The following is a 26,783-nucleotide window of genomic DNA, read 5'->3' on the forward strand; positions in this document are numbered from 1 at the left end:
TCCTCAACTAAATGGTCACATAAATAGTCACATAGCTAATAAACAATCCAATTTCCATAAATAAACACAGGTTAAAAATTGTCACATAAATAGTCACACCCCCTATCTCCATCTCCATATTAAAAGGTACATCATGAATTAATTATGTGATGGCATTAGAATTCAAAACATAATGAATTAATTATGTAAAAAAAATTCTATCAAGAAGTCAATATTCAATAGATAATATACTAATCGCATTCCTCATACATTTCATTCTTCATCATCATGAACATCAAGGTCATCATCACCATCGCCATCATCATCATCATCATCATCATCATCATCATCATCATCATCATCATCATCATCATCATCATCATCATCATCATCATCGTCGTCGTCGTCGTCATCATCATCATCATCAACATCTTTGCCATCATCATCACCATCATCACCATCACCGTCATCATCATCATCATCATCATCATCATCATCATCATCATCATCATCATCATCATCATCATCATCATCATCATCATCTTGTTGTTGTTGTTGTTCTTCTTCTTCTTGTTCTTCTTCATCGTCATTGTGAAACTGTCAATCGTGATCATCATCCACTTCATCTTCTACTTCTTCGGTATCTTCTTCTTCCATCACATTATAATTTATCAGCCTTCCTCTTGGATCATGTCTAACAGCAAATAACCAACCCAGTTTATGTGAAACCTCTGAGTAAAATACTTGCTCACATTGGCTTGGAAGAACATAGGGCTCATCCCCAACTAGTTCAAATGACCTTGTATTTAGCATTATAAAACCATTATCATGTTCAATAATAGTTCTATCAGGGTCATTTTTATTCAATCGTAGCCTGTACCATTTGAGGATGAACAAAACTAATTTGAAGGAATTAAAGTCACACTCAAGTATATCATCCAAAATACTATAGTATCGATTTTGAGACTGTTGAGGATGAATGTCATTTCTCAATGAAATATTTATCACCTCAAAGACTGCAGTGATGCCAGAATCACAAGTTTTCTTCGTGTCATCCAACTTTTTTATGCAAAATTTATGACCATTGCAGCACATAGCATTGTGGTGTTTGACTTGCGATATGTCAAACATGTAAAATTTATTGCATTGTGAGTTGATAAACATATGGGTGATTAATAAATTTATACGTACCTATTTATCTCTTAAACCATATGCTAAATCAATTTCCCTTTGCGTAACATTGGAATCTCCATTACGATGTGCTTCTTTAACCAATGAAGCAACACCTTCCCATGTTAACGTGCATCTAGAATGTTGACAACGTTCAATCCATACCATCATCCAATAAAGATTTTTTTGCAATATACAAATGTAGTGCATCCCACTCTCGACCAACTATACAAAAAATAAATAGACGTCTTACAATCGATTTATTTTGAAGATTAAGAATTAATTAACTACAATAACATCTTATAATTACCTCTCACTTTCCTCAATCTACCTTTCCCCATCAAGTACTCCCCTTCAAATTTGTTAATGGTGTTGGTATCCCAAATGCGATCCACGTGGATCTTTGCTGCAAACTTAGGAAGATATTAAAAAATGTACACCGTAGTCTGGTATACCATATATCCCTCCACCATAGAACCCTCAGGATGTGCTCTTTGTTGAACCAAAGCCTTAAAAAATTTCAAGTGCCTCTCAACCATCCACATTGACCTAGTGTGTACAGGTCCACACAATTCAATCTCCTCAACTTGGTGTATGAGGTAGTGTTCTTGTGCATTGAAAAAAGTTGGAGGTACACACTTTTGCATTCCACACATTAAATGAGGAATTTTTCTCTTCCAATATTTTATATCATCTTTATGGATTTCTTTACATGACAACCACCTACAAGGTATTCAAGATGCAAAAAAAAAAATTAGATAAGAAGTAAAACAAATCGCAAATATAATATCTATACAATGAACTAAACAAATATCACTACTTACCTTATGTAATTTCCAAGATCATATATGACTTGCTTGACATTATTGTCGAAGTCGTCTGGGAGAGATAGAGGTAGAATGTACTGCAACAATTATAAAATTATCTTTTCATTTTTTTGTAACATAATGAAAAGTACACGTACGCTCAGTACTTAAATACATACTAAAAACACAAGAACATGAATTACCTTAATGAAGGTATGCCAATCATGCATTTTCATCCCTTGCCCAAATTCACTTTTCTTTGATATGAGATTGTTTATGTTCACAGCAAATCCTGTGGGAAATCTAATTTTTCGTATGACTTCTTTTATAGCATTGCTTTGCTGGTCCATTAATAACCAAGGAAGCTCACTTATATGAATCTAGTCTCCATGGCTATTTGATTGAATGACATTTATAATTGCATGATTGGAATCCTGAATGTCACTACATTTTTTGACAATTTTTTCTTTGTCACGCCTTCCATCCAATATTTTCCATAATGTATCTATTATATTCTTTCCAATATGCATACTATCAAACAAATGAACAATTTGTAACCGCTCGTAGTAGGGCAACCTACTAAATTGTTGGGGATAACATTTTATTCCCTTAGGAAGGTGGTCGTTTATGCCTTCACGACCTTCATGATCATCAATCACATCATCAGTAAACAAAATAAAATAGAAAAGATGTTTTATGACAAACCAATAGATGGAATGGCATTACCTTGATGATTAATTCTATTATATTCCAACTTCCACAGGTGACGTGTCATTCTTCGTGGCTTTGATGTATTCTCTTCTTTCCCATTGAAAAGATGTTTTTTAGTATTTTGATACTTATGATTTTTGTGGAGAAAGTGCCTATACTCATCAAACACCTGCTTTCCTAAACTTTTTGAATGACGAGATTTCATCTTTGGACCACAAACAGGACATGCAAATTTTCCCTTTGTTTGAAGACCTACAAGATAATGTATAATTGGATTAAATATGATAATTTTTTGAATTATAATGTTCATGCACAACTTAAACACTATAACATACCACAAAAATATGTTAGCCCTGGGGCATCGTGTATTGTCCATAGAAGCATCGCATGAAATTGAAATTGTCTTTGTCCTATTGGTCTAGAGACGACATACATAGTGACACCATTCCATAACTCCAACAACTCGTCGATAAGAGGCTCGATATATACATTCATATCTTTAACTTGGTACTTACCTAATCGAATGAACAAAAACATTACATAATTATTATGACCATTTTACTGCAATATTTATAATTAAATTTAGATGACTATATTTAAATGATAAAATACCTGGAACAAGCATTGTCAACATTATGTGCTCCCTCTTTATTGACATCCATGGAGTAAATATACCGAAGAACCTTGCGAGGAACCCTTTTTGTTATTTGATCTATTCGATATCTATTGATATGACGTTCAGGGCATTCAGTTTGAAATTCATGTTGTTTGTGATATATAATATGATCATTGGGACAAGCATCTATTGCTTGATACTCCATTCCAATATCTTTCATAATGATAGATAACTCTCGGTATGAGCGAGGTAGAATATTTGATGGTGGTAACAAAAACTCACCTATCAATCTACAACGAAAAAATATAATTTGTTATAATAAAGAATATTAATGGTACAACATGATTCACAGTTTATTATGACATATATGACATGCCTTAACATACATGACATTGTTATGTTGGATAAACCATTCATAACCTTCAAGTTCACCAACAACAATACAACGGAGAGAAGAGTTGCCTATGAGCCTTCATAAAGGGCCTCAGATGCCTTCTCAAGTAGAGGGACATCATGAACAACATCAAGGTCATCTTCATCATCATGATCAGTTGCGCGAGTCCTAAATGAGTCATGGATCAATGTATTTGTACCATCATCTTCAACTATGTTTTCTAGCTCATGATCGTCATCTTCCATGGGATCATTATCTTTAGCTTCGATATTCACACCTCCATGTTCATCCACTTCAAAAACCATATTCTCAGGGTTGTTTTGATCCATACCATGTGCTCCGGGGTGCTCGACCTATATAAAATTGATATACATAAATAAACCGTGATCATGATCTCATCATCACGTGATTTATTATGTATATAAATTGTCAAAACAATATAATGAAAAAATTACCAATGGATGATAATCATGTCCACCTTCAATGTGACCATGCAGCCTACAATGTTTCTTCGCTGTTTTGATTAGAAGTCTTCTAGTCTTTAACCCCTTACAAATTTTGCACGGACAATAACATTTTCCATCACCTTTTCTTTTCAAGTTAGACCACAATCTAGCAATTGTCTCCTTATTTTGTTGTTCGTTGATATTGTCTGACATGGCCTTTCTTCACAGGCAAGAAAATAGAAATTATTGTCTGACATGGTCTTTCCCTCAGGAGCTGGTAGATCCTGCTTCCATACTTTAATTCTATTTTCTCAAAGGACAATCCTAAAAATCCATGCATTGCAAACAACTTTTTGCACCTTTTTTGGTTGTGGTGGCGTCATAGAGAGTTTACATCAATAAATGAAGAACATGCCAATGCTTTTAATGCAGCAGTAGAAGTCTATCTCTTATTCAATAGCTCTAGTGAAACCCCCATGATCTTTTGTTGGAGTAGAATTTTTTATATTCTAGAAAGGGTCTTGTCCTTTGTTGATGGGATATTCATCTACCTCAAGAAATAACTGTTCTTTTCTCCAACAAGAAGTGGAACTAAATGAAGATCTAGCACCATGAAATTAATCCTCAAAAGGATTACTATAGTTAGTTTTGGTAGATAATGATCTGTGTAAAATACTAATGTGGCTTTACGAAACATTATGTACTAGCTTAGCATACTCTAACAACTTTAGTGCAACATGCTACATCCAATTAAGTCTCCATCGGTATCTCTATTGTGTTTATGGATTGGGATTCAATGTACTCTTTTTATACACAGATTTTACTTTCAACTGAGGAGGTTTGTATGTACTTACTTGTCTTTCGATTGTATCCCTATTTCAAGAATTTCTTCTATCAACAAATCATTTGTTGTAAGTTGTACAAGTGGAAGCTTGAACATGCCTTCCATGCTAGCCTTGTTGATACGTTCAACACCATCTTGTGCAACAAATCTTTAGAACTCCATTTTTCTGAATTGAAGAGTGAGTAGTAGGGACAATCTAGGACACTTACAGAGGTTTTGCAAGAGAGATAAATAGACCTAAATATTATGGCTTAATAATGATCAATAGGTAAACAGATAAGAAACTCTCAATATCAAAATGACTTTCTCAATTGTCTTTACTAGAAATGGATAGATCTGCTAATAATGGTTTTATGATTGTATGTCAACTTTAGACTCAATCCAAGAAGAGCTATAACTAATATGCGATATCTAGATTTATGATCTCTATAATATAACAATCCCATAATTATGTTTCCACGTATCTATACCACAACACAAACATCATGCTACTGTTCAGCCGTAGTAATTGATATCCTAATTATAGAATGTGAAATATGTAGATAACTATGAATAAAGATTAAGAAAAACAAAGAAAGATGCTTATTGCAAACATAAATGACTAATGGACAAGAATTGAATTCATTGTAGATAGTTTTGAATATCAAATTCACTTATTTGTGTGCATTTAGTAACTCATGTACTTGTGGCCAACCATTTATCTCTTTCATAAATTAAACACTTATTAATAACATTAAATGGCCAAGTAATTATGTTTTAGTTGAAATTGAAAATAAAATATTTTATTTGAGGACAACTCACACTATTCCCTATCATATTTTAGACTCTCGATTTTGTTAGTAGTGGTTTGATGTCTTTGGAGCTGATGATTGAATTTCTTTAGTTACGTTTGCCAGCCTACTCCTAGCCTGTGCCAAAATGGGAGCTTTGGAATAGGGTATGGACATCCATCAAAGCATAAAAGATAGAGGAATTTTGTTAGATGTAGTTGCAACTGCACAAAATGGATTTGTTGAGAAGGCTTTAGAAACTTTCAAGCAAATGCAATCGGTAGGTGTAAAGCCAAATTCCACGACCATTGCTACTATCCTCCCTGCCTATGCCAAAATGGGAGATTTGGAACAGGGTATGGACATTCATCGAAGCATAAAGGATAGAGAAATTTTGTCAGATGTTGTAGTTGTAACTGCCTTGGTAGACATGTATGCAAAATGTGGAAGCATAGACAAGGCATGTGAACTATTTGATAGAATGCCTGAAAGAAATGTTGTCTTGTGGACTGCAACGATTGCTAGATATGCACAAAATGGATTTGTCAAAAAGGCTTTAGACACTTTCAAGCAAATGAAATTGGAAGGCATAAAGCTAAATTCCACAACCTTTGCCAACATCCTCCCTGCCTATGCAAAAATGGGAGCTTTGGAACAGGGTATGGACATCCATCAAAGCATAACGGATAGAGGAATTTTGTTAGGTGTTGTACTTGCAAATGCCCTGCTTGACATGAATGCAAAATGTGGAAACATGGAAAAGGCTAGTGAATTGTTTGATACGATGCCGCAAAGAGATGTGATCTCATGTGAACAATCAACACACACATATACGGGAGGAAGGGATTGCTGATATAAAATTGAACGCTCACTCCTCAATCACAGGTCTATGGTTTTGTGAGATTAAACTAGGACAATTAACCACCACATGTATCTTTTTTGCAACATGAAATTAAAAACTAGGGCAATTTGAATCTACCTCTTGCATGGGATTGCCTTCGATATGGGTTTGATGTTCTTGGGGGTTGAAGTCGCCATGGACACCTACGTAGGATTACAATTCACAAATGAATTCCCCGCCTCTTTTTTTATTTTGTAATGGCCACTGTCGTCGAAATTACGACGAACTCAAGCACTTTTTTGAAAAAAATAAAATTCTCATTGCTAATGCCTTCTTCGTCGAAACCAAATGGGTAATTTCCGTCGGAATTACGATGAATGCGGGCATTTTTTCAAAAAAAAATCAAATTTGGCCACAATATACCATCTCTGTCGGAAACCTTAGTCAAAAATCTAGTCCAAATGTATTGGTGAATAAAGGGTCATTCAATATGATGACAAGCCTTGGCAAAAATAATTTTAAATAATAGAGCCTTTTGTTGTTAGTGTCGAGCATATTCTATACAAGTCTTTCCAAACCGCAATGATGTTATCAAGGACATACCTATAATTTATGAAACTAATTTTATTTGCCCACACAATTCGTACAAGGAGATGATGAAACTTTAGAGTCAAAGATTTGAAAAGGATCTTGTATGACACATTGAGAAAGGTGATAGTCCTCTAGTTGGAGATGTCTTGCAAATCTCCAAAATTAGGTATGAAAAAAATATTTTTTGTGTTTTACCTAATGACTTGGAGTGGAAAGCTTCTAGATAAATTTTGTGTAGGTCCTCACCCACATAGTGCTAGATGGCCTTGTAAAAATCACAAAGGAACCATCACAATCAAGAGCATTATAATTTTCCATAGTGTGAACAATTTCCTTGGCATCAATAATGGAGAGCAATTGATCACAAACCACTATAAAAAATTACCAATTACATTCTGCATGTATGTAGATTATTGTGCATCAAATGGAAAGCTAAGAATAGATAACTAAAAATAAAAATTTCTGCCTAAGACTAATGCCTAAGATTGCTACAGTTAACTACAATATTTATTGTGAATAAAAAAATAAAGAAAAGAACTACAAAAAAGCTAAAGTGAATTGTCATCATTGTGAAGCTGAAGATACACATTTGTTCCAAAAGACAACCCATGTAAAGGATGCATGTAGGTAGGAAAAGTGGTAATGCAAAAGATGATCGTTAGGTGTTTAAAGATATTCCCTGAGTGTTGTAGGTTGTGAAGATTGTAGAAATTTGCAAAGGAATAGTTTAGTGCTATTTGTGAAGTAGCTAAGTAGTTTTTCATTATAAACAAGCATAGGTATTTTTGGGAAAATTATTGAGTGCTAGTCACCTTTGTTAATAGATAAATTAGAAGTATATATCAGACCTAATTTATTGTTGTAGGGGGTGCATTATTGGTTGTAGTTGACACCCCAGAGTGTTATGGTTTAACATATTGATGAACCATGTATGTGACAAGGATTCCTATAGAACTAGTGAGGACAGTGGCTGGTTACCCATGTGTCTCGGTAAATGGATTGCTTTTTATGGATTGCATAATGAATTTTGATGTAGGTACTGAAGAAGAACCATAAAAGCTTATGAGAAAAGCCTAGAGCGATGAGAAAAACGTGTGTATTATAAATCAATTTCCTCATCATGATGGTTTCTGATCATCTGAGACCACTTATATGCTAGGTTTGTGGTTAGCCCAAACCACTTGTGTGTGAGGCTTGTAGTTAGCCAAAACCACTTGAGTGTAGAATTTATGGTAAGCTAGAAACCATTTGAGTGGAGTTTGTGGTCAGCTAGAAAATACTTGAGAAGATTGTTAGTTTTGTGGCTAGCCAAAACCACTTGTATGTGAGGTTTGTGGTTAGCTGAAACCACTTGAGTGCAAAGTTTGTGGTGAGATTGAAACCAATTCAAAATTGTATCAGCTAGGGGTAAGGAATAAAATTCATGATTTTCAGGAGGGGAAGTCCGTGGCACACTAAAGCCTATTTAACCAGAATTTGATAAGTGATTGTGAATGGATACCTAAGAAGGCTTTAGGCCGGTTCATATCTTTTTATAGATTATGGGGGGATACCTAAAACCAATTAGATAATTAATTTATGGGGGGATGTTAGTAGTAATAAATTAATTATGCTTTAGTCACCAATTCCAAGTCCACCACCAGCCGACTAAGAACCAAATTTAGCCATGCCATTCACATTGCAACTACTCATCATAAATATTATAGCTAACTTCCTGCTACAATACACAAAGAATTTAATGTGTAATGTATTATAAATTGAATGATTGAGCTTGAATTACTCAGAGCACTTAACTGAGTTTATCCTCTATAACCATCGTTCTCATGGTATTAGAGCTCATTTTTATGAGTTTCTCGTGATCCATGATTTTCTTGCACCTTCAACATCACCTTTCTTCTTATCTAATATCAATCATTTCTTTTGCAAGGTGGGAAATATTCACACGTCTCAATATTAGAGCCAAGAGTTTTGGTTCAATAGGTTACATATCTCTCGTATCCAGATATTTGCCTTTCAAAACCTTGATTTTTTTTATATGCAAGTAAATATGTAAAATTTTAACTTTACCTACACAAGATAGTATGATGTAGCTAGAAAAAGAAGAAGAGAACTTTCAAGTTAATAGAAGAAAATTTTACATGGTATTAGAGGGCACGGTTGTTGGAAAGAAGAAACATTAACAATTTTAGTGCAAACTTTTGTTTTATCCCTTCTTTTGTGGATAGTTGTTGTTGTAGTCTGTTTTATTCATGATATATGGATAAATACTGCGGTTGCTTTGTTTTTTAAGATAACCAACCAATCTCTCTAATTTTTTAAGTTTTATTTTAGTTGTTCCTCATTTTTGCTTTAACTGAGGTTTTATATATCTTTGTAAAGTCATTTATATCAATTGATATGAGAGAGCTTATTCTTTCCGATTCTTTATCTAAATTTTTCTTCTTTCATTGACAAGTTCTGTTCTTTTCTTTTTAGCTAGATCTATATTGTGTTTTGCAGATTTAGTTAAAATTTAACAAATAACAGAAACAAGGATCTGAAGCATCCTTTAAAGGAACAAGTGATGATTCATTTCTAGGATTAGTGTGAAACATCCTAAAAAAATATATCTATAAGAAGAATGTGAAGAGGAAAACATAATATTATAACTTGATAGGAATCAAAGTACATGCTCAAAAATTACATCTCTAGGAAGAATGTGAAGAGGAAAACATAATATTATAACCCAATAGGAATCAAAGTACATGCCAAACTTAGAAAGCCTTGCTAAACTCATTGTTTTATACAAATCTCATACAATGGTCAACCAAAGATATTTACTACATGTGTCAAGTAAAAACCTAAGAATGATTGGAAAACCTTAGAATTAAAAACTTTGTTGTCTAAATGGTAGACGAAATTTTCTTAATAGACCAAACCTATAAATGAAGTTAGCCAACTTAGACATTGAAAGAAATGGAAACCTTTAATATGGCCAAAATTTCCACACACCTATAATATTTAGATATTAATGTGATGTAGATGGAATTTTGATCACTACAACCAAACTTAGAAATACTATTAACAACAATAAACCACCATAACGATTCAATGCCCGCACTACATAGCATATTGACAAATTAAAATATTTAACTAATTAAAAACATTAATTTTTTCTGCGGCTATTATTCCTTCAATTTTAATAATGATTTGTATAAAAATCGTAATTAACAATTTTTTCTACTTAATACTACATGTTAAACAGAACACCAACCAACCATAACATGACACTCCACTAAATGTTTTTATTAGTTGCTTGCAATTCATTTGAATTACCATATTAGTTTATGTTCTAATGGTTCTAATTGTTATTAATGTTACTAGAAAATGAATCCCATGAAACTATACTTCCAACTTTCCAATCTCTCATGTTTTTCAATTTGCCCTTTGGTCCAAATAGAATGAGAAGTCTACGATCATTATGTTGGGAATATGAAGCCCAATAAACACATGGTTGTTTTCATCTCTAGAAGACTCTTGATTTCATATCTGAGATGTCTATATAAATGATTGTGTGCAGTCATGTATGTACTGTAGAATTGATATTGGTTAATAAGAATTCTCCCTACTTTCCGGTTGACGTAGACACTTAGTGGTGAACCACATTAATCTTGTGTCTTGAGTTCTTTGTGCTATTTTTTATATTCACTATCATGTGTTTTCTCTGCTCGTTTTTAAACTAACAATTGGTATCAGAGCTTAGGTGAAGTGATTGAGTAGAGATGGAAAGGTAGATAAATAAAGGATTGAAAATTCTCGAGAAGATGCAGAAGTTCGAAGTTAGAGAAATTAGTTGCTAGTATTGTGGAAGTGAGTCCATGTAAAAAGAAATTGTTGGTTTCTCGAGAAGGCTAAAAGGCAGCCAAAAGATGAAGACACTGATTCAGTCATCGAAGATTTTCTTGCAAATTTAGACTTCGTGGAGAATAAAATTGTGCAAGAAAAAGTTAAAACAAAACGTCATGTTCATTGGTGGGATGGCTGGAAAAGGAGGAGACTTTGGTTGAAGAAAAAGAGGGTTTGAAGTATTCGTTGTTTGGAGATTTTCTTGATTTGACTGAAGAAGAGGATGCTGAAGAGGAGGATGCTGAAGTGAGTGAGGATGAAGTTGAGGAGGTTGAGACCAAGACTCAGGAGGATTATGAAAAAGATAAATTTATGAGGTTGAAGGAAGAGATCTCCTACTCATCGACAAACTGATTTTATGCACCAGAAGTTGATGGTTTTGTGTCGTATCATGAATATTGAAAAAGATAACTTTGAGAAAGAAGGGAATTTTTCTCAAGGGACCGTATTTCAGCAAGAGGAAAGTGATGGGAAGCTCCTAACAAAGGACTCTTTCCTAACAAAAATGTATGCGTTGTTGATAGGAAAGCCTTTCTTTGGTGGAAAGATTCCACAAGAGGATTCGGGGTGCCTGGAGATTGAATATCTCAGGAGCACAGGGATTATAGAGCTCATAGAGGTGGGAGAGAGCCTCTGGTTCAAGGATGCGCAAGATCCAACAGACTTCGAAAAGCATGAGGATAAGGTCTTTGAGGAAAATGAATTTCAAAAAGAACAAAAGAGTGATGATTTATTGCTCGAGATTGCAGAAATAGAGGCGGAGTGGAATGCATTGATTGTAGGCACTGCACAAGTTTCTGCACAAAATACAACAAATTCATTTGACATGGAGCCCATTGGTGCAACGTCTGTCGCTAGAAGCTTAAAATCAGATCTCGTGGCAGCCAAATTACATAAGAATATTACATCCAGTGTTGGTCAAATGAGGAGAGAATGCGAGAAGGTGGGCATATGCAGAGGAAGTTGTGTTGTGAGAGGCATGACAGGAGAGTGTTCACATAGGCCGTCAAACACAGAGTCGGACGACTGGGTTGATGGCTCATGGATGAGGGACTACACCTACGATGCCATTTACAATGACAAACCAATGTATAGAAAACCCACATACGATGGTGTGATTGATGCAAAGTTTACTATGGACAAAATCCTTTTTGTTGAGGATAATAAGGAGATTCAAAGCCATAGACTGATACGAGAGTTTTATATTTGGGAATTAGAAAATGGTAATGGTGATCTTCTAGATATTCTATTACGAGGGAGCATAACAGAAAGAGACTTTGATGGAGGAGTGTATTATGCATTTGTAGATAGTAGTGTTTCTGATTATGGATTACCAGATGAAGTATTAGAGAATATGTTTTTAAATTTGATCTGACTTGGAGAAGATTTATTTGCACTGTTCATGAACAGAGTTTGGCGATATTAAAATATTCTCAAGACTTGGTTGCGATACGAGATTCGAATTGGAAGTAGGGATGTCGTTGTGCATGGTTGTGCCAGTTGGACTTCACGGGGGAGATTGTTGGGAATATGAAGCCCAACAGTTACATGGCTGTTTGTCTTCCCCAAAAGACTCTTCATTTCATATCTGAGATGTTTATATAAATGACTATGTGCAATCATGTATGTACTGTAGAATTGATATTGGTTAATAAGAATTCTCCCTGCTTTCTAGTCAACGTAGCCACTTAGTGGTGAACCACGTTAATCTTGTGTCTTGAGTTTTTTGTTGTTTCTATTATTGTTTCTACTATTTTTTCTATTCACTATTATTTGTTTTCTCTGCTCATTTTTAAACTAACACATTATCTTCCTATTAGCTGCTAAATAAGCATGCTTTTTCTGATTTTATATTCATCAAATGCTTTAGCAACCCTTTCATTCTGCACATTTTTAACTTTATGACACTCTCGTGTTTAAATTCTCTTTGGTAAACAAGATTTTCAAACACTAATTATTACCCTATCATTGCATACAATGAAAAATGGCATTTGCACATTTCCCTTTAATTTTGAAAAGAGGTTTACATATCCTAAAAAACTCTCCACTTGATCTAATCAAGTGGAAGTAATACTTAAAATATAAAAATATGCTTAAGGAACCACTTGCTTGTCTAAACTTGAGTCACATTTGTCTAAACTTAAGTCACATTTGTATAAACTTGAGTCAAAAGGTCACTTGCTTGTCCTCATCATACTTTGTCAACACATTACATACAACAACATTTTGCTAAGTGGTCCCTCATCAAGGTCTATCACCTTTGGGTCTCATTTGGTCTTACTTAGAGTCAAGGTCAACTTACCTCATCAAGAGAAACTATCATCTCTTTGGAAGCCACACCTACTCTACTACATACATACTTGGTTTTACACTTTGGACATTGCAAGTACACCTCAGATTCATTTACATTCCATCCAACTCTTGGTCTTCCATACTCTTTCCATTTTCATCTAGTCTCACACATCTTGGTCAAGATCTAGTTCATGGTTGAAACTCATTCCCAAAAATCTAGGAGAGAAACTAAAGAGGCTCAAGAGTCCACAAACATGAGTTCCTATGATTATGACAATGATATCTTTCTCAATTCTGATCATACTACATTACCTGACATGGATGCTTATAGAAATATTCCAAATGTTGAGAACATGGATACTATAAACAACAATGGTACACACAATGACAATATGGACAACATTTCAGTACATTCGGCAAAAGTGGAAGACTCCATTATGGATCCCTGTTTCAATCAATTGGTTGAGGAAATAATGAGGAGAGATAGACAATACTTCTTACAAGTGATGGCACAAAGTGGAGCCAAGATACCTCATGATTTTGACATGTCTCAAATAATGGAAAATCAACCTTTGCAACAACCTCACCTCAACATGGATCAAAGGAGGCCTAATAGTGGAGGCAATAGAGGATCATGTCTTGTGCCTAAATCACCATCATCTTTGTTTCAAAAACCTAAGGTCCTACATACACATTGTCAAGCATATGATACTCACCTTCGCAGACCATTATGGAAGTCTTATGCAGAAAAATATACTCAATCACACGCCAATGCTAAGGACCAACCACCAAAGCAATTGGATATCCAAAGGCATGCTCAAAATTTGGACACAAGGAAACCCCATATTAAATTTGGGGGCAACACGTTAGAACAAACTCATGACATGCCTGTAGAGTATTGTATACATGGACAAAGAAGATATTCCATTCCTCACCATGACTCTATACCAAGTGGTCCATATACGCAACATCATTATAGACCTCCTCCATATGAACATGTGTATGATCAATACCATCCATATATTCTCATTGTCCTCCTCCACCTAGTGGTTCGAACATGGGATATGGTCCAAGAAGTCAGTCTCCACCTAAGAATAATTTGGAACAGCAAATCAAGGACTTACAAAAGAAAATGGAGGACATAAATACACCGAAGCCAACTTACACAATGAGAGACATATGTCCCTATCCATTTGACAAAAGCATTACAATGCCTCCATTTCCTACACACTTTGTGACACCTAAGTTTGATAAGTATAGAGGAAAAGGAGATCCTAAGGCACATATAAGACAATTTCTCATAGCTTGCATTGAGGTAGCAGCAGAAGAGACATATTTGATGAGATTATTCCCACAAAGCTTAGGAGATCAAGCTATGGAATGGTTCTCCCAACTTCCACCTAGAATTAAGTCATGGGGTGACTTAGCAAAGGCATTTATCCAACATTTCTCATACAACATAGAGACAGACATATCAGTCACTACCTTGTGCAACACCAAGCAAAAGGATGGAGAATCTTTTTCATCATTTTTACAATGATGGAGAAATGTAGCCAACAGATGCTATTGTAAAATTCCACAAAAACAAATGGTAGAAATGTTCACTCAGAATGTTAACAAAGACATTGGTTATGACTTGAGAAAAGCTTGTTTGTCCACCATCAAAGACATCATTGAAAAAGGCTTAGCAACAGAGAAGGTCCTAATTGAGCAAGGAGTAATTAAAATATTTAAAGAAAACAAAGAGGACATTAAAGGAAAAGATAAGCCAATATTTTGGAATAAAAACAAGAACACAGTCAATGATGGTGTTGTAGATGCCAATACAGTATGACCCAAAATCGTTCTTTCGAGATCAAGCTCTACAAACAATCAAGTGAATACTCAAACAACTTCCAAATCACGAAGGAAGTACACCCCATTGGGAGAACCACTTGAGTCAACTTTCAAGAAGCTAGTGGCAAACAAAATAATAACAATTCCAGATTTGCCTCCATATGAGCCAAAGGTTAAACCAAATTGGTGGAATGATGATGAGTATTGTGAATTTCATAAAAGCAAGGGACATAAAATAGGAAACTATCATCGACTAAAGAACATTATACAACATCTTATTGATAGAGGTGACATTGAGATTGAAGGACACTCATCTAATCAAGAACATGAAATCTTTAAAGAACCATTCCCAAAACATGACAAGGGAAAAGCTAAAGCCACAGATGAGAAAACCAACTATACCGGATCATCCTATAACTATGATTCAACTATCAATCAAATTTCGATGGACAATTATGTCTCTACCATTATCATCAATGACAAAACACCTGAGAGTTCTACCCAAAGACCCAAAATTGTCCTAAAAGGAATTGCATCTTCTTCTGAACCAACCTCTGAGTGTAATGTTACAACTCGTCGAGGTAAATTCACTTTACAAGGTGCTCCAGCTAAAAACACCGCTTCCTCATCAACCAAACCTGAGTATGACCTTGTAGAACAGTTAGGGAAGACACCCATGCTTATATCAATCCTTGATCTCTTACGAATATCCCCCGCACATAAAGCCATTCTTGACAAAATCTTGACAGACACTTCTGTCCCCACTGATCTGAATGTGGACTAGTTTCAAGCCATGGTGGTATACCTTTCCGTTCCACACTCCCTTACATTCACCAAAGCTGACGATGCCTCCGTGAGCCAACCACATAATGCACCTTTACACATTGAAGCCTTCCTAAACAAACATCAAATAAAATGAGTCCTGATAGATGGAGGAGCAGGTCTAAACATTTGTACATTGAGCACTATTAAACAATTGGGATATTCTGATAAAGTTGTGAATTCTACAAACAAAATTACCATCAAAGCACATGATGATGACGAGCGCTCATCCAAGGGCACAATCACCTTACCTCTCAGAGTTGGGCCAGTTACAAAAGATGTGGTTTGTCAATTCCTAGACCTAGATCTCACATACAACATATTGCTAAGACGTCCATAAATTCATGAGCTGAGCGCAGTCCCATCTACATATTCCACATGATGGAGTTGAAGTGACCGTTAAAGCTGATCCGAATCCATTCATATATTGCAACAATCTACGACCTAGATCAGAAATAACAATTCCCGTTAATAGAGAAGCAACTCCATCCTTGGCATATGTGGATCCAGAATCCTTGAAACCTTCAGCATCAAAACAAACAGAGCTCAAAGAAAAATTCAAGGTTAAAGACTTGGGATGTGGTGAGTATATCTTTCATATTGATCAACTCCCACTATCTCCTAAGGTATTCAGTCAATAGGAACAATCTACAAACAATTTGCAATGCCAAGGAATTGGGTGTGAACCACCTACTGTTATGGCTACTAAGTCCGAATGCAAATCTCCTCTAGTGGTGCAAGCAGCTCTTGATATCAATAATCCTAAGAGTGGTTCCAACGAAGAATCTATTGAGTGTATCGCTAGCCCCCTCTTGAGAGCTCACATAGCTTTGCCATTTCATCCACTCATTCCATTTTCACTCCTCTCCCAGACTTGGATCAAGAAGAATTACAAAAGCCCTTACTCATTAGGGATCAAGAATCAAGCTTTGAAAAGAAAAATTCAAAAGTAAAAATTAAAGAAAAGTCATTCAGTCAAAATCAAAATCATAAGCTATTGGACTCTACAAACATCAAAGTCAAGGATAAAAATCCTATGAAAGAGAAAGACCAATATTTGATCTCCCCTAATATAAAAATAACTGGGGGCAAAAGTTCTAAAATTTCAAATAAAAAAGCATACTTGTTTATCCTAAGTCTCCATCATGCTATCCTACTTTCACTTCTTTTCACAACCATAAGCCTTCATCACTCATCCACTTGTTCGGCACATCCTTTCCCTTTTGGCGATACATCATGGACCTTTAATGGAGCTTCCTCGAGGGAATTTGTTGTTAGGGATGCCCAAACTTCTTTAGGTGACACACATATGGGCCTACGTAGTCCACACATTAGTAATTCTATCTCAGTTCCCTTATCAAGGAAGACAGTCGCTCGAGCTACATATCATTCAGTCAAGGAACGTCACAGTTACAATCACAAGGTAAAGCCTTGCACATTTGAGGTGGGTGACTTAGTTCTCAAGGAAAATCCTAAAAATCAGCAAGACAGAGAGAAGAAGGGAAAGTTCGAACCAAATTGGCTTGGTCCTTACATCATTACAACAACCTATGGATCTAGTGCATATCAACTCTCAACCATAGAGGGTGAACCTTTGGAGGATCCTATCAACAACATGCACCTTCATAGGTTTTACACATAGCTCTTCAGAATATTCTAATTCAAAAATACAAAAAAATTATAAAACATAAAAAATTGTTACTTGGTGAAAACCTGGCAAACAGGCGCCTTGTGACACAAAAAATTGAAAAAACCAAAAAAAGTAAAGAGAAATAAATTCGTCCAATGGTGAAAACTACTTCGGTGGCACCCTAGGCAAGTACCATGGTGAAAATCGGGTCACCGGCGCCATGTGTAGAGACATTGCTCCTCCGTCCTTCAGGATTCACTTTCATCCTTTCACTTTGCACACACTCACAACCTATGCATCCATAATAAACTTACCCATTCCCATCATGGCTTGTTATTGATCTACCTAAGATTGGTTAGCCATTCATAATAAACCTTCCTTTTCACCCCTTTCCATTCATAATAAATCAACTCTTATTTGTGGCTAAGGCAAATCCTACGTCACTTGACGGGTGAGGAACTAAGCGCATCACATGTTTCAAGGAGTACAACTTCTTTCATTTTTCTTCAGTCTATTCGTGGACAATCCACAATAAAGCAACATTGGCATCAGCATTCTGCAAAAAAGTTCCGTCTTCTTTGCAATAACGTATCAGTTTCAAGGATTCAGTCAGTTTCAGATGAGATACAACAACAACAATGGACTTCAACAAATCAAATATTTCAAGAGACTCAGACAATATTATGGTTTAGTGCTATCTATCCTTTTGTGAAAGTAAACATTGTGACCACAATCAAATAAGACTTATACAAGTGACAAGAGACACTAAACTTGAGGACTACAATGGATGTTAGTGTCGAGTCTTGGTTTTATTTTGATTTTATCTTTTGGTGACATGTCTTTTATCTTTTCCAGGATGTCTCTGAGTAGAGATTCTATCTCCATGATGTCTTTGACTAGAAAGGCGAGGATGGGGCATCTTCAACTATTTTTTTTTGTTGTCTCTAGATTGTCTCTTAGTAATGCTATGACTTGTCTAAGGATATGAGGACATTGAGAGTCTAGTATGAACTGGGGCATTCTTTGCTTGCAACTGTCTTATCTCCATGCAAACAGGTACAATGACTTTTCGGGTCGAACATATGTTTTGATTGTCATAACCTATTTTAACCTGATAGGAATCAAAGTACATGCCAAACTTAGAAAGCTTTGCTAAACTCATTGTTTTATACAAATCTCATACAATGGTCAACCAAAGATATTTGATACATGTGTCAAGTAAATTTGCATAAGGGGAGAAAAACAACAGTTATTTGGTGAGAACCCTTGCACATATTATGATCTACAAGTATTTTTACAAGTGGCTACTACATTGTAAACTATGACAGTATATTTTCTATGGTTTAAAAATCTTTCCAATTCATGTCTCTATATGTATAGATATTTTATCTATTGAGTAGATTGGGTGTGTTCTTCATGTTGACTTTTCTATTGTACTTTTCATGTACAAATTTTTTATAAGTTAATAGAATTACTATAAAGCTCCTAACTAAACCACTTCACTTGTAGCACAATAAAAATGGAAACCTAAGAATGATTGGATGACCTTAGAATTAGAACCTTTGTTGTCTAAATGGTAGACATAATTTTCTTAATAGACCAAACCTATAAATTAAGTTATCCAACTTAGAAATTGAAAGAAATAGAAATGTTTAATATGGCCAAAATTTCTAGGCACCTACAATATTTAGACATTAATGTGATGTAGATGAACTTCTGATCACTACAACCAAACTTAGAAATACTATTAACAACAATAAACAACCATAACGATTCAATGCCCGCACTACATAGCATATTGACCAATTAAAACATTTAACTAATTAAAAACATTAATTTTTTCTGCCACTATTATTCCTTCAATTTTAATAATGATTTCTATAAAAATTGTAATTAACAAATTTTTCTACTAAATTCTACACGTTAAACAGAACACCAACCAACCATAACATGACACTCCGCTAAATGTTTTTATTAGTTGCTTGCAATTCATTTGAATTCCCATATAAGTTTATGTTCTAATGGTTCTGATTGTTATTAATGTTACTACAAACAGAAGCCCATGAAACTATACTTCCAACTTTCCAATCTCTCATGTTTTTCAATTTGCCCTTTGGTCCAAATAGAATGAGCAGTCTACGATCATTATGTTGGGAATATGAAGCCCAATAGTCACATGGTTGTTTGTCTTCCCCAGAAGACTCTTCATTTCATATCTGAGATGAATATATAAATGACTGTGTGCAGTCATGTATGTACTGTAGAATTGATATTGGTTAATTTAAGATTTCTCCCTGCTTTCTGGTGGACGTAGATACTTAGTGATGAACCACGTTAATCTTGTGCCTTGAGTTCTTTGTTGTGTCTATTATTCTTTCTGCTATTTTTTCAGTTCACTATTATGTATTTTCTCTGCTCGTTTTTAAACTAACAATTGGTATCAGAGCTTAGGTGAAGTGATTGAGAAGAGATGGAGAGGTAGATAAATAAAGGATTGGAATTTCTTGAGAAGATGCAGAAGTTCGAAGTTAGAGAAATTAGTTGCTGGTATTGTGGCAAGCGAGGCCACGTAAAAAGAAATTGTTGGTTTCTCGAGAAGGCTAAAAGGCAGACAAAACATGAAAATACGGATTCAATCATCAAAGATTTTCTTGCAAATTTAGACTTGGTGGAGAGTAGAATTGTGCAAGCAAAAGTTAAAACAAAATGTCATGTTCATTGGTGGGATGGTTGGAAAAAGGAGGAGCCTTCGGTTGAAGAAAAAGAGGGTTTGAAGTATTTGTTGTTTGAAGATTTTCTTGATTTGAATGAAGAAGAAGATGCTGAAGAGGAGGATGTTGAAGCGAGTGAGGATGAAGTTGAGGAGGTTGAGACCAAGACTATTATGTATTTTCTCTGCTCATTTTTAAACTAACACATTATCTTCCTATTAGCTGCTAAATAAGTGTGCTTTTTCTGATTTTATTTTCATCAAATGCTTTAGCTACCCTTTCATTCTGCACATTTTTAACTTTATGACATTTTTAACCTACATAACCATGCCATGTTGTTTGATATTAGATCTCTCCATCCCATAGTTCTTCAATGGTTCTGTAAGGGCTAGTTGTTGAGTTTACAAGATCTTCTCCCCTGAGTATCTTCCTCTGCTCAAGCTTGCTCATTTTCTCATGGTCTTCTGCAGTTAAACACCAGTCAAAAACCTGAAAAATTTCTGTTATCCTCCCTTTATTAAAGCTCTTGGGGAGCGCACACACTCCTTGATCTATTCCCCACCTCAACACAACCTGCAAGGAACAAACAATATACTACGTGATGTTAGTGATTATCAAACTGGCAAAAAGAACGGTTGTTCACATGCAAACTGTAACAAGAAGAGGATATATGAGGTCAAATTTTAAAAAATTAAAGACGACATGAGAACAATATACCTGTGCTGTAGACTTTCCATGCTTTTGAGCGATTTCCTTAATCACTGGGTTGTCCATCACCACGTTGGATCCCCATGGAGTTTTTGGAGCTCCGAGAGGAGACCATGTACGTACTTGAATTTTCATCTTCAAGTACGTACATGGTCTCCTAGCTTTTTCTGCTGCCACATTTGGGTGTAACTCTACCTACCATGTATTCCGCCACTTTTGATTAATTACTCAACTTTATAGAGAAAATGTAGATAACTAAACTTAGAGCAAAATTATATAGTGTAGGATTACTTGATTGGCAGCAGGAGGAATTTTGGCATAGTTTATCAAGTCCTCAAGTTTTTTACAGGAAAAATTGCTCAAACCAATGGCTTTGGTGAGATCCAATTCAAAACATTTTTCCATGCCTTGCCATGTAGATTTGATATCCAGAGGTAAAAAATCTTCCTCCTTTGGTGGAAGGGTATATCCTTTCCTTAACCTTAAAGGCCAATGGATTAGATACAAGTCTACGTATTCCAGCTGCAAATTCCTGAAATAAAAATATTTGTTACATATCTACATGAAGAAAATAATTCTAAGATAAAATATAAGTTATTAAGAAGTATGTGCAGATTTAATGATTTATAAGAAAAACCCTTAAAATACTCAAGTACTCTGTATTTTAAAACCATAAGAAAACTAATACTCGTACGTTAGAGACTAAGGATTGCAATAACTACAAACTTGTTTCCATGTGAGATTAGATAACAGTGATCATCTACACACAACAAAACTACCTCCTAAGAGAAATCTTCCAACTTCCATTTGCTTAAATGCTATATAATTAACTAATTCAGAGTTAAGACAATTATACATTCAATGAAGCCAAGTACTAATTATATTCAATGAAGCAATTCAAACTATAAGCTCTTATATTCTGCTACCTGAAGAGCCACACCGACAGCTGCCTTGATCTCCTCATACTGGTAAGCTGGAGCTCCAGTTCCAAGCCCAATTACAGGCATCTTGTTTCCCGTATTCAATTCTGCAACATATCCCATACTTGCTGCCAATCTACACACACAAAAGAAATAATATATAACTTCAAAATAGGTTTGTTTCTATATTAAGTTTTCTAGTGTCAATTTAATACCACTCAGGTGAGTCAATTCATCATTTCGAAACGAGATTTTAAAAGGTAAAAGACACCACCTGGATGGTCTTCGTGTCTTCTTTTTATTAGTTTCTGTCATGGCAGGATACTTATGCATTCATTATGCTTTCAAATAGCTTAAATAGTTATTAGTCATTGTCTTTTCAACCAATCAATTTTAAAAATTTTTAAAACTAAAATAAATTCCTCTTTTCAAAAGTTAGCATGCAAATTTTTTAACAAAAGTTATGCAAAATAAGATTTATTTGTTATATGATTGGTCAATATCAATTTGTATGGGTAGATAAAATAATTTTTTTAAAACAAAAATACATATTTTTTGTCATCTTATTAATTAAATTGAAGTACATGTCAATTAATGACACTTTCAAAATATAAATACAAAATTCAACAAAACAAGTACACCTATTATTATTATTATAAAAAATGACTAGTTTTGTTCTTATCACCAACATGTTATTCCTTTGGTAGCCCCATTACGTGGCAGGAATATACAATTAAATTTACGCTTGTTTAGGTGCTAAGTAAGGTTTACTCCCATGTGCTTAAATTAACGCACCCCTTTCATCTAGCAAAACATGCCACCCGCTAATGTTTTAATATTTATTTTATTAAAGGTTTGACAATTTTAGGATTAGAAGAAATTATAAAATTCTTTAGATTTAATGTTTTAATTTTTTATGAGCTTAATTATTATAAAAAATTAATACTATTCAAAATAATTTATTTTTTTTCAATTTTATATTTAAAAAATAAAATATTTATAATTGATATTTAGTAAAAAGTAATTTTGATATTTAAAAAATATTTTAATATAATAGTTGTAAAAAATTAAAGACTAAATTAAATAAATTATTTTTTAAAGTTTTAGAAATTAATATTATTAAAAATAATTAACATTTTTCAATTTTAATTTTCAAAATAACTTTATGAGTAATAAGTTATCGATAATAAATAATTAGTTAAAAAAAAATTCTATTCATAATTGATATTAGTGAAAATTAATTTTTTAAAAAGTTTTTTACATATTAATAATAAAAATAATGTAATAAGTGTAATAATTATAAAAAATAAAAAATTTAATTATCACAATAAGAATAAATTAATAAATTACTGATTAAAATTTAATTTTAAATAATAATTTGAATTAAAAATATTGAATAATAATCAATACTATATAATTTATTATTAATTAAAAATATATTTTTTTATTAAATTACAAACAATTTACAACAAAATCTATGATTTAATTAGAAATTTGATTATTTTGGATGTTACTTGATAGTTTGACAATAAAATTAATGTATCACAATTGAGTTTTAAATTGGGAACAACACAATAGCTCACAAATTTTGAGACTTTGTGTCAAACAGTTCACATGCCTTATCTATCCTCCCATGTTTTTCATGAGAATTTCGAAAGGACATTAGCAATCACAACATTGGAGAAAATTCTTCTTCATTTTATGCTTTGATGGATGTCTATGCCTTGATCTAATCTCTCTTTAGGACAATTAGCACAAGCCAACATAATAAGTTTAATATGTGTTAATAAGTAACTGTTTGGATTTTGATATATTGCATTTAGTTTATCTATTTTAATTTTTAATATGTACATTTAATTTAAAAAATTATTTTAATTATCTTTCATTATATCTCTATAAAACTAATATGTTTCATTACTTGTAACCCCAAGTAAAATATAAAATTGGCATTAATTTTTTAACATTACAAAATTTAATATTTGAGTAGATCATGCTTGCTTAAATGATTGTGTTTTTTTTATTATAAATGATTATAGTTTGAATATAATACAAAATATGTTAGATTTAAATATCTCTTAGTATAATATCACCTCATTTATCTCTCACTCTTGCCCCCTCTATCTCTATCCTCTAACATTTCATGAGACTCCCCTCTATCTATATATCCCTTTCGCTATCTCTCTATATGTCACTTTCTATATCTTTATCTATGTCTCCAACTCCCCTCTCTCTCTATATAACAACCCCTCTATCTCTCTATATCTCTACAATCTATATCACTCCCTCTCTCCCTCTCTATCTATTGAGTTATCTCTCCCTCCCCCTCTATATCTTCTTATATCTTGATCTCTCCATATTTCTATCTCTATCTCTCCCTCTCCCTTGTCCTCTATATCTCCCAAAATTTATCTTTTTCTCTACCTCTAATATCTCTATCTATCTATTCTCGTCTCTCTTCTTCTCTCCCCTTTTATCTCTAGGCATCTCTCTCTCTCTCTCTCTCTCTCTCTCTCTCTCTCTCTCTCTCTCTCTCTCTCTCTCTCTCTCTCTCTCTCACTCTCTCTCTCTCATATATCTATATCTCTTCACCCCTCTATTTTCATTCATCCACATTTCTTACTTAATCGCTTCCCTTATCTCTATCTTATTATCTCTATATCTCTCTATCAATCTCCATATATCAATTCCCATTTCTACTTTTATCTTCTATCTTCTCTAAACTAACTACACTATTGGCAGGAACTTGACGCTTTGCGTCTTTTCTTTTGAAATGATATTTTGAAAGTGAAAAGACACCACTGAATGGTGTTAATGCTTTTCACTTTCAAAATGATAAATAAATTCACTATTTTACAAAGATAAGTTGAAAGAGAAAAGATACCACATGGATGGTGTTAAATTGCTACTAAAAACCTTAATGGTGTGTCTACAATCTATGGTACGTGGGGCATTCATCATATATCACTAGTCGTAAAAAGATGAGGCATGTGATCTACCGATTGACAAGGTACCCACCCAGACAATCCACACGTCATTTGTACTAGGTCTTTCTAATTCATTTATGCATCCTTTAGGATAGGACAAAATGAAGTACAGTGGAAAGAAAATAGTTTAGGCAGAAAAGCTTGCATCTAGGTGCACTGGAGTTACTTGTAGCATGCATTTTATCTCACAGTGGAGAGTTAGTACCTATATCACATGTATGTTCTTCAAATATTACAAGGAGTCGACTTCAATACAACACACACATTTTCTGTGAATCGACTACAACCATCCACATGCTAGAAGAAGTATAGTGTTGTGTACCATTTAGTCTTTTTGGAAATATGTGGCATGAAAATGATAAGAGGAACATCATGGAAAAGTTTGAGTTGTCAATTAAATGTGTACAAATTTCTTTCAAAGTTTGGCTTCTTGTTTGGTCACGATAAACTTGAGAGATTGTTTTTGACTGATTTGATAATTGTCATTTATTAGGTAGTACAATGTTGCATACCATTTAGCCTTCTCGAAAAGATGTGATATGAAAATGATAAGAGGAACGTTGTGGAAAAGTTTGAGTTGTCAATTAAATGCGCACAACTTTCTTTTAAAGTTTGGCTCCTTGTTCAGTTGTTTGGTCACGATAAACTTGAGAGATTTTTTGACTGATTTGATAATTGTCATTTATTAGGTAGTACAGTGTTGTGTACCATTTAGCCTTCTTGAAAATATGTGACATGAAAATGATAAGAGGATCGCCGTGGAAAAGTTTGAGTTGCCAATTAAACGTGCACAAATTTCCTTCGAAGTTTGGCTCTTTGTTTGGTCACGATAAACTTAAGAGGTTTTTTTTGACTGATTTGATAATTGTTGTTTATTAGGTAGTACAGTGTTGTGTACCATTTAGCCTTCTTGAAAAGATGCGACATGAAAATGATAAGAGGAACGTCATGGAAAAGTTTGAGTTGCCAATTAAATGCATACAACTTTCCTTCGAAATTTGGCTCCTTGTTTGGTCAGGATAAACTTGAGAGATTTTTTTTGATTGATTCAATAATTGTCATTTATTAGGTAGTACAATGTTGTGTACCATTTAGCCTTCTTGAAAAGATGTGGCATGAAAATGATAAGAGGAACATCATCGAAAAGTTTGAGTTGCCAATTAAACATGCACACCTTTCCTTTGAAGTTTGGCTCCTTGTTTGGTCATGATAAGTTTGAGAGATTTTTTTGATTGATTTGATAATTGTCATTAATTAGGTAGTGGAACAACTTAAATCACACACACAAAGCTTACACTTTAAGGCTTAAAAGTGTTAAACACTCAAAGTTGATTGATATTTTCTAGGCTTAATATGTTGCTTAAGGTGTGTGATCACACAAATAATACACTTCTAGGATCTTAAAAGTGTTAACACTGAGAGTTGACTAACATTCTCTAGGCTTAACATTTTCTAGTTTATGTACTACAAACTACAACTAACACGTCATCCACTACAAAACAATACAATCTAGTGGATCAACTAAAGAAGACCCCTGTGCAAATATCCATCTTAGAACTTTTAAAGCTTTCACTTGCACACAAATAAATTTTAGAAAGAACATTAGTAGATACAATGGTGTCCAAAGCTCTTGATAGAGATTAATTCCAAACCATGGTGGGACACCTCACAACCCCTCACTACTTATCATTTACCAAAGAAGATGACATGTCATTGCAACATCCCCATAATGCTCCCTTGCATATTGAAGTCCTCATTCACAAGACGTGTGTTAAATGTGTCCTAATAGATGGTGGAGCTGGCTTAAAAATTTGCTCATTGAGTCTT

The 26,783-nt window shown here is 34.1% G+C and overlaps 2 protein-coding genes across 2 annotated transcripts in view; both read right to left on the bottom strand.

The window, feature by feature from the left end:
* LOC131066585 (non-functional NADPH-dependent codeinone reductase 2-like) overlaps positions 1 to 22,269 on the bottom strand; it is a 39,666-nt gene extending 17,397 nt beyond the window's left edge. Inside the window, exons 1-2 of the mRNA XM_058001392.2 lie at positions 22,247 to 22,269; positions 21,979 to 22,108 (exon numbers count right to left, since the gene is read on the bottom strand). Of these exons, the coding sequence (XP_057857375.1) occupies positions 21,979 to 22,095 (117 nt within the window). The 5' untranslated portion in view covers positions 22,096 to 22,108; positions 22,247 to 22,269. The remainder of the gene's footprint in view (positions 1 to 21,978; positions 22,109 to 22,246) is intronic.
* Positions 20,680 to 21,165, bottom strand: LOC131066586 (NADPH-dependent aldo-keto reductase, chloroplastic). The gene is made up of 2 exons (XM_058001393.2): positions 21,062 to 21,165; positions 20,680 to 20,917 (listed from the first exon to the last, which is right to left on the bottom strand). The coding sequence occupies exons 1-2, from the start codon at positions 21,116 to 21,118 to the stop codon at positions 20,690 to 20,692; spliced, it is 285 nt and encodes a 94-aa protein (XP_057857376.2). The 5' UTR covers positions 21,119 to 21,165; the 3' UTR covers positions 20,680 to 20,689.
* Positions 22,270 to 26,783: the final 4,514 nt, after the last annotated feature.

Source organism: Cryptomeria japonica, chromosome 10, assembly GCF_030272615.1.
Source record: "Cryptomeria japonica chromosome 10, Sugi_1.0, whole genome shotgun sequence".
Classification (NCBI taxonomy): domain Eukaryota; kingdom Viridiplantae; phylum Streptophyta; class Pinopsida; order Cupressales; family Cupressaceae; genus Cryptomeria; species Cryptomeria japonica.

Excerpts from the sequence above, each read along its gene's own strand:
- LOC131066586 (XM_058001393.2), bottom strand. The coding sequence starts at position 21,118 with ATGGACAACCCAGTGATTAAGGAAATCGCTCAAAAGCATGGAAAGTCT. Across the intron at positions 20,918-21,061 it reads ATGGAAAGTCTACAGCACAG|GTTGTGTTGAGGTGGGGAAT; the intron begins GTATATTGTTCT and ends TGTTCCTTGCAG.